The 9,802-nt window shown below is 39.0% G+C and overlaps 1 protein-coding gene across 1 annotated transcript in view; it reads left to right on the top strand.

The window, feature by feature from the left end:
- The first annotated feature begins 2,552 nt into the window (after positions 1 to 2,552).
- Positions 2,553 to 9,802, top strand: part of LOC115415767 (titin-like) — a 108,004-nt gene continuing 100,754 nt past the window's right edge. The window contains exon 1 of the mRNA XM_030129410.1: positions 2,553 to 2,942. Within this exon, the coding sequence (XP_029985270.1) occupies positions 2,876 to 2,942 (67 nt within the window). The 5' untranslated portion in view covers positions 2,553 to 2,875. The remainder of the gene's footprint in view (positions 2,943 to 9,802) is intronic.

The raw sequence follows: 9,802 nt of genomic DNA, 5'->3' as shown, positions 1-9,802 counted from the left end.
CCATCTCCGAGTTCACCCCAGGAAGAATCCAGCTGTCGATCTAGAGCGGGAATGAAAGGAGAAGAGGCTGGAGATAAAAGGACAAGGTTCAATCAGCAGGCCCTTAGATGGAAAAAGCATTGTCCTGCTTTGATTTGGACACCAGCAGCCGACACATTCATCTAGAAAACAGAGTTGAGTGTAGAAGGCAGCGTTGGTTCTGTTCAGCAGGATGAGGCTGCGTGTAAATCACATCACTATCATCTAAAATATTCAGCAGTTCTTTTCCTGGAAAAAGGAAAACATTTGGTTATACAATAAGTAAAGATGTACTTTTGATCTCTGTTTTCTCAACAGGTTGTCCTTTCCTCAAGCCAGATACTGCAATATTTATTTACCAGCTAATGTTGGAATAGTGAAATTACCCAGAGAGGTGAAACGACTTAAGGTTAGGCATTTAGTCTCATTTGAATTTACAGCCTCAGATTGTAAAAGCTTTGTTTCTTGATCGAATTTCTTTTTTCTACTGCTTGTGAACTATGGACATATACCTATGTTTTTATTATTTATCTTTTTTGAGCAATGTAACAGTACATACAAAGAAGTGGAATTAATTTCATTTCATTTATTCATTCCAATCTAAATGATTGAAAAGGAGCAGGATTTAGAAAAGTTATAGTATGTGCCCCGTTCTTGAAACATCTGCTTCCATCAGATAAGTTGCCGTTACAGTTACTACAGTAAACAGTTTACATGATAGTCAATGAAAATAAAACTAATCCAAAAGTCAAATTATTTCATTTCATGCTTTTATAATGCTTCTCTATTTTTTCGTTATATTGCCTCTTAAACTGAAAAATATTTGTACAGCTCTTCTGTTCCATTGCCAAAGAATTCCATACAGATTTTCGTTACATTAGTACGAACCCTTTGCTGTTTAAAATTAAACCTCCTTCTATGTTTTTCATCCTGTGATACTAAAACAAATAATCTACAAATTTGCAGCAAAAGTCCATCTCTCACAATCAACAATGTCCTTAATTCAGCTAATTCTGTAAACTTAAACAATCCTGATTTAATTAATAAACAACTCATTTGTATGTTCCCTGAAGTTAACATTGGAATTCCAGTGCATGCATTATACGTGGTCCTTTATATCATTTTACTCCCATGCCCAAACCAACCCCAAGGTCCTCCGACAGGGGGCAACAGCAGGAAAAAGAACATTCAAACAAAGTCTGTGTGCAGTAGAAAATAAGTTAAGTACAAACAGTAACAAGTCTGTGATACACAAAAAAGAAGAACTGAGCCAACAGAAAATAGAAAAGATAGAATAGAAAACTAGAAAAGCACTTAGAGAGCTCAGACCTCCGCTAAGGCAAATTAGCCCCCCCCCCCCCCCCCATCACCACCAAAATGTAATCATTTGTTCCTTGTGCCAGAATCAACATTTCTTGAAAATTTCATCTAAATTCATCCATAACTTTTTGAGTTATCTTGTGAACAGACAGACAGACAAACTCAGATGAAAACATAACCTCCTTGGCAGATGTAAAAATGTACACGTAGCTTCTAGATACATGAGCCTCTTTTAAAATATTAGGCATTACATAGATGTATCAAAAATGTATCAATATTCGATAATTTGATATATAATATATCAACTAACTTTTTTGGGAAACGGGGTGTGTGTGTGTGTGTAATTTAACCAATCAGAGGCATCCTACAGGTGACCTATGGTCTGAATGAAATAGCCTGATAATGTATACTGTATAAAATCATGTCATCTGCAAATAAACATAATTAAGCACCATTTAATTCAGTTCAGTTTTATTTCTATAGCACAAATCAAAATGCATGGTTGTCTTCCTCTTCCTCTTGCAAGGCACTTCGCAAATTCAGGCCATTTATTTTATTACCTAAATCATTTATAAAAATATAGACGAGAATAGGAACTAAAATAGATCCTCGCGGAGCTCCATTGAGTTTTTCTATTGTCTTTTAATGTTTTTTTATGGATGTAGCACAAAACAAGTAAAGTTAATCCTGAGTCTTGATATTGTGTTAGTAGAACTCGCATTTTGAGGAAAATAACAGCTCAAAATATTAAAACTGCAACTGATATCATCTAAATTGTGAATGTATTTTGATGCTCAGGTCCAGATTAATTGATTTAATCCCTTAATGTTTGATGACAGTGATTATTTTTTTTACTTTGGGGTGGGGTGGGGTTTAAGTCTTTGGGTAAGATTCAGTTGAAGTAATTATTGAGTGTCCGAAGTATAAATGAAGTCGTAGATGGTTAACTTCCAGCAGCAGTGTGAGCTTTTATATTGGCTTTACTATAAATCTGAGTTTTCATGAAGTCCGATCCCCCTGCAGACCCTGTAAATACCGGGTGTGAGTCAGGAAAGTATGTGTTGAACGAACCGGTCGCCGGGTTGACAGATGCCGCCAGAAAGCCACTAACAGGATGACGCCAGCGCTGCGAGGGCCGCAGGGTAAAGACGGATTATGTCTGAGCAGTAGATAAACAGATTATTCCCGAAACGGTGCCTACTTTTTTAACCTCGTCACTCTTGCCACACTTAGAGCTCCCACACCATCCCACAATCCCCCTGGGGAAGAGCAGCTCTGCGGGTTTACGCCGTCCTCTGCCCGGTGCCTGAGTCTGGTCTGGCTGGAGTCTGTCGGGAGCATCTCTGGGCCTGGGAACATCCTCTCTGATGCCAGATCGAACCGCATCCAGATCTAGACGCCCTCCACCCATGAGCTCCACCTGAGCCTGAGGACGCCACCGCCACTGCCGCTGACCCCTCCCACCTCCCCTAGCCTTGCAGGATTTACTCTGACGTTCAACCGGTTTCTTGGTTTTTCTTGAAAAGTCAAGTCTTCGATGATGCTTTGGGGTTTGGGGCTCTTGCTGCTGTTCGTCCTTCCTCCACACGCTGCTGGAATCAAAGGTAAGATTTGTTTTCTTCAGCATCCTTCAAGTTTTGACTCTTTCAACCCTTTTACTATTGAAAAAGAGGAACAGGTCACATGTTTCATTTATTTTTCATTCTTTGGGGAAAGATAAGAGTGGTGAGATTGAAGGATTTGAAGTGTAAGGCTATCTGTGCATGGACTAAACTTGGTTCCAATGTGAAGTAAAGCCTATTACGATTGCGTAAGTTGCCAGCAGTGAAAACGTCAGGTGGCAATAGTCCACACTTCCTTTACTCCAGTAGAAGAACAAAAGACTGTGGTGAAAGTAGAAATACTGAATCATACATGGAACACAAGCTTACAGCGTATTCATGTAATGTGAAGACTGTTATAGATAGATGGACGGACTTTATTGACTCCAAACTGGGTAAATGGGCAATAAAACAATAAACAATAAAGTGCAAACAATAGGTACAGTGCAACAATAAACTGAAATGAGCAAAAAGTAAAATAAAATGTAATTTTTCTGTATTTTATGTCAAATCAAAACCCGCTGACAACATGAACTTGACTCCGTCAGTGTCTGGATCGTCTGCTTTTGTTTTGAATTAAAGACAGAAAGTAGGCTAAATTATTGCTAAATCATGAAATTGGAGATTATTTTGACTTTTATGTCATTGTTATTATTAGTTTTTATTTTCCATCTGTTATGGTTTGTTAGGTCTTCCACATCTTTTTTTTCTTATTTCATGTCTTATCTCTTTTTTGTCTTGTGTTTATGTCATCTGGATCTTTTAGTCTTTCTTGTTGCATCTTGTTTGTCACATTTAATCTTTCACATTTTGCTCCATTTGTCTCATTACAGGCATTTCCTCTATTAATACATTATGTCTTAGTCATAAATTACACAGATTGGCATTTTATGTCTTTTAGATTATTTTGACTTCTACGGTTTCTCGTTGCATCTTGTTTCATCTTTTTGTCTTTTTTCTGCCTTTTTTAACTTTTGCATCTGTCAGAGCTGTAACATAAAGAGTTAGTTCCATATGTAAAGTTCATCTCACGTCTTTTATATCACTTTCATTTTGTTTCATCTGTTAGTCTCTTCATTCTCATTAGATCACCGGTTGCCATTTTGTTTCTAGTTTCTACAATAAAACTTTTGTCACTATAGACACATAATTAGTGAAATAATCACCTTGATAGCAGTCAAAGCTAATGGGACTAGTAGATGTAGTTCAGGTTATATTTTAAATGAATGAATGAATATTTTTATTTCAGTTAAATACAAAATACATACAGTTGAGGACTTAATGATTAGCCCCCCTACAAAAATGTCATTGTTTTAAAGGTATTTCCCGAGTGCTTTTACACAGAGCAACACATTTTTAACACAGCTTTTTTAGATATCCTAGTTTTCTTTTGGATGCTTACATGATTTTAGTTTGCACACAGAAATGAAAATATTCCACAAAAAACAAAAAGTACCAGGGTCAAAATTATTAGCCCCCCTGATCCTAATAGTCAGTTGTGTTTCCTTTTTGCTGGATAACAGCCTGCAGTCATAGTATTTTTTTATTACAAGTCTCTGACACTTTTTTGAGGAATCCCAGCCCATTCTTCTTTGGCAAACCTTTCCAGCTCCTCCAGATCTGGTGGCCTTCTGGCATGGATGTTCTTTTTTAGGTCACCCCCAATATTTTCAATGGGATTTAAGTCCGGGCTGTGTGCAGGCCACTCAGTTCCATTCACTTTGGTCTTCTGAAGATAGCTCTTCACCAACAGAGATGTATGTTTTGGATTGTTGTCATACTGGAAGATGAAGCAGTGACCCAGACCCAGTGTTACTGCTGACTGCTGAAGGTTTTCCTTCAAAATCTCCACATCTTTCTTTGTTCATGATTCCTTCCACCTTGACCAGATTTCTAGTTCCAGATGCACTATAGCATCCCCACAACACAATACTCCCACCACCATGTTCCACTGTAGGGACGCTGTTCTTTGGGTTCTATGCCTCTGCCTTTTTTCTCCAAACATAAACGCTGCCTCTATGACCACAGAGCTCTAGTTTGGTCTCATCAGACCATAGGACACACTTCCAGTATGCATAATGTTTCTCCAGGTTGTCCAGAGCAGATTTAAGTCTGGCTTAAAGGTGTGTCTTCTTCAACAGTGGACTTTTTCTTAGTCTGCGTCCTCTCAGTCCATTCCAGTTCAGAGCTCTAGTGACTGTCTTCTTAGAGACTAGGATTCCTGATGTGGCCAAGTCCTTCACCAGTGTCTTGGCAGTTGTTCTGGGGTCTTTAGACCCATCTCTCACTAGTTTTCTTTCCAGGGTCTTTGAAATCTTTCACTTCCTACCTCTGCAAGGCCTGTTCTGTACTGTGTGGCTGTTTTTGAATTTCTGGATTCTACTTCTCACTCCAGTTCTTGACACTTGGAAATGCTTGGATTGCTTTGTGCATCCCTCTCCTGCTTTGTCTACATCAATAATCCTTTTTCTCGGGTCCAAACGGATTTCTGTAGTTTTGGGCATGGTGCTTTCTCAGCTGACAGCTCAATGAGCCATACTGAGGCTTTTAGACCATGTTTGAACTTAGATGTTCAGTGAAATCACTTGATTCAGCTGATCACTTTTAAACACATCACCTGTGAAGTTACAGCACATCACTGCACAAAAGTGGTTTGTGCCATGACTTCATAAATGGTCATTTCTTAAAGGGGGCTAATAATAATGTCCCTGGTTATTTTAGTTTTTTTCTAAATAATGCTGTTTTGGTGTGCAAATATAAATAATTTGTGCCTTCTAAAGAAAACTAGTATGTTTAGAAATGCTATGTTGAAAATTCCTTGCTCTGTTAAAAAAGTACTGAGGAAAATCTTGAAGAAACTTAAAATTTCATAGGTGGGCTAATAATTTTGTCTTCAACTGTACATATAAAGAACATACAATTTACACAATTAGTAACTGAAAAAGGAAGAAGCTGAAACCAGAGGGAATTTGTACTTCTCCTACTCCCATCCTTTGAATTACCTGAAATTGTGGCAAAAAACCCCAAAAAACATCAACACAAATGAATCCACATTCAATCTCTTAAGTCACTTACAGATCATTTTACTTTCATAGCCTTTGAGAATATCCACAAGCTAATATACAACACGCTCTGAAACTAGAGGTTATTGCCTTTAAATGAGGTGCCACTGATTACTTTTGTCCTTGTGATTCTTCAGTTTTAAACTTTAAAACTTGGTAATAAAAGAAAATGAACAATAATTAGGTAGAAGGAACAGGTTATTTGTCGTGTTCCATCGAAGTAGCAAAATACCAATCAATATTTTCCATCAAATACCTTAACCCATAAAGACCTAGTTCTATTTTTGTGGCAGTTCCCAAATGATTTTTTTCTTGTTATTTAACCTTTCCTACATGATTCATCCCCATTTATTTTAATATTATCCTCTGTATTTTGCATTTTTCAGTGAAAATCAGGTATTTTCTTGTATTTAACTCACTGATCATGTAGATGTTCATAAAAGCTCAGATTAAAGTTGAAGGTTGTTTTATCAGAAACAGATAAAACTGAAGAAAAATTTTTTTTAAACAAAGATATGAATAACTGAACATAAACCCAGTGTGTCCATCCACTGTCACTGAACCAACAACATGGGTTTTACTGGGGAATCCTTCAACTGTGTTCGCTGTAATATCTGTGACGGTAAATGTAAAAACCAGCCACGACAACAGCTCAAACCTGAGGAAACACTGAGTCAAACAGAATCTAAACCTGAAGGCTGAGGAATGGAACCAAAGGAGAACAGACTATGAGTCTGACACCAGGCACCGACAGGACACCTGCAGCAGCATCAGGGACAAGAAGTGCAGTCAAAAATCAATGAGGACGACGCCTTAAGCAAGGCATCATCAAGTTCAGTTGTGATGTTGAGAAATAAATATTCAGAATTCAGAAGTTTTTACTATTTTTTTTTAATAGACAAAAGTACTTTAATCACCTCATATAGACACAAAAAATACCGAAAACAGGTATCGTTGTATACTAGGGCATTAATGACTTCAGATTTTTTTAGATCAACTTATTTGTCAATAAAGTCAAAGTCGAGTCGACTTGTCGTGTGATGACGTCATCACATTGACAGCGGAGGAACAACACAGACACACAAAAGTTCAATTATGAACAACTTGTACTAACGTTCACTGGAACATGAACAATGTACAGGAAAGAGCAGAATAAAAACCTAAGACACAAGCGTCAACAGTCCTTCACAGACATTTAACTAAAACTAAACACAGGCTAACACCTGGAGTTATCTGTTAAATTTAACTGAACAACATAAAGCTGGAAAAGGTTCAGACAGCGGCAGAAAAGACACACAGCATGTCAGAGAAAACAGTGCACTGTCTGAATGAACTAAATGAACAGAATAATCCAAACACACTGTCTGTCCACTGTATTCTTCAGTATTGGTGGTGCTTCCATGGTTCACAGAATATTAGACCAGAGTTTAAATAGATCACAGTCAGTTTAATAATCCTACTCTGAGTCAGAGGTCGTGTTAACCGAAAATATTCTGTCATTGACAGATTTTTTTTTTTTAAATGACGGAAAATTCTGAAGGCCGTCTGTCATTTTGACAGATTTAAATACTGCGGGTAATCTACCAAAGAAAGTTTAACACAACACTGTGAACAGAACCTGCTGCAGGATCACTGGTCTGTCTGTGAGCAAGGCATCAAACATTCCATAACAGCATCCAACTGTATAGAACCAACAGCACCTGTATAGAACCTACAGCACCTGTACAGAACCTACAGCACCTGTATAGAATCTACAGCACCTGTATAGAACCAACAGCACCTGTATAGAACCTACAGCACCTGTATAGAATCTACAGCACCTGTATAGAATCTACAGCACCTGTATAGAACCAACAGCACCTGTATAGAACCTACAGCACCTGTATAGAATCTACAGCACCTGTATAGAATCTACAGCACCTGTATAGAACCAACATCCTACCTGTATAGAACCTACAGCACCTGTATAGAACCAACAACACCTGTACAGAACCTACAGCACCTGTATAGAATCTACAGCACCTGTATAGAACCAACATCCTACCTGTATAGAACCTACAGCACCTGTATAGAACCAACAACACCTGTACAGAACCTACAGCACCTGTATAGAACCAACAACACCTGTATAGAACCAACATCCTACCTGTATAGAACCTACAGCACCTGTATAGAACCAACAACACCTGTACAGAACCTACAGCACCTGTATAGAACCAACAACACCTGTATAGAACCAACATCCTACCTGTATAGAACCTACAGCACCTGTATAGAGCCAACATCCTACCTGTATAGAACCTACAGCACCTGTATAGAACCAACAACACCTGTACAGAACCTACAGCACCTGTATAGAATCTACAGCACCTGTATAGAACCAACATCCTACCTGTATAGAACCTACAGCACCTGTATAGAACCAACATCCTACCTGTATAGAACCAACAACACCTGTACAGAACCTACAGCACCTGTATAGAACCAACAACACCTGTACAGAACCTACAGCACCTGTATAGAACCAACAACACCTGTACAGAACCTACAGCACCTGTATAGAACCTAGTCCACCTGTAGTAGACCCTGTCCAGTTAGTCCACCTGTAGTAGATCCTGTCCAGTGTTGTGTGGTTGTTTCTGTCTTCAGTCTCCATTGGATGCTCCTTCAGTTCAGACTGTGCACACAGCCCAGTCTGCTCAGTTCTTTCCAGTCCAGTAAATGTGATGGCACTGATAAACACAGTGAAAACAGAGGGACTGATGGTGAAGGATGAAGGACGAGTAAGGAATCCTGCAGTTCTTCTTTCATTTGGTGTGTTCTATGTCCCCATGTTCTACCTTTACTGTGTTATTAGATTTCATGTGCGTTTGTTTCCAGATCTGTGCTTCACAGAAGCTGAACCCTGACCCTCAGTTCATGGTTGGACAGTGTGTGAACAAACCCATGACAGTTTAGAACATGTCCAGAGAACACAGCAGTTCAGAGTGGAGGACAGAATTAGACCAGTGGTCAGATCAGGTTGGTTTATCAGCCAGCAGCAACTACAGCTGCTGCACCACTGACATGGTTTGGAACATTAAATACTACTAAATATATCTCATTATCATGAAAAAATAAACATTTGAAATGACGGATAATAATATGCTCTGACCGAATTTTTGCGACCCTGTCCGTCAAAATGACGAACAATAAAAATGTCTAGCTCAACCTCTGCTCTGAGTCATCTTCTTCCTTCAGTCTTGGCCTTGCACTAGTGATACGTGGGTGTTTTGTTTTTTTTTTAAAGCCACTTTGTGGAATTTTTTGACCTGCCACGCAAATAAAGTGACATTTTTTGGACCCGCTCCAACCTGAGCCGGGTCCACTGATCTGCGCATCACTACCGCTCAATGCACTAACTGCGCTCCATGTTTTCATGTATAAAGATGAGCGTATCCACATGCGCTGAATGAAGGCTCATGCGCTGTCGGCTGATGGAAGGGAGAGAGAATAACACACGACTAGTCCACTCCTCCAAAGTAATGTCAACTTGTGCCACAGATGCTGACGCGCTGACAAACTGACTTTTCAGTTAATGACTTATTGTGTACCGGTACTATATCGGTTTAAATGTGAAAGGTACCCATACCCAGTTAGGAGTAGAGCAGGGCTGTCAAACTGCTGTTCTTTCAGGTTCCACATTCAGCCTGATTTGATCTGCAGTGGGTCGGACCAGTAAAATAAGAACAGATTTCAAAAACGCAGGATGAGGTGTAAACAATCCTTAAAGTGTGAGCACATACTTTGAGGATGCCCCCC

The sequence above is a fragment of the Sphaeramia orbicularis genome, unplaced genomic scaffold (assembly GCF_902148855.1).
Source record: "Sphaeramia orbicularis unplaced genomic scaffold, fSphaOr1.1, whole genome shotgun sequence".
Classification (NCBI taxonomy): Eukaryota; Metazoa; Chordata; class Actinopteri; order Kurtiformes; family Apogonidae; genus Sphaeramia; species Sphaeramia orbicularis.
Note: the sequence above shows the minus strand (reverse complement) of the source record. Positions and strands in the feature narration are given on the sequence as shown.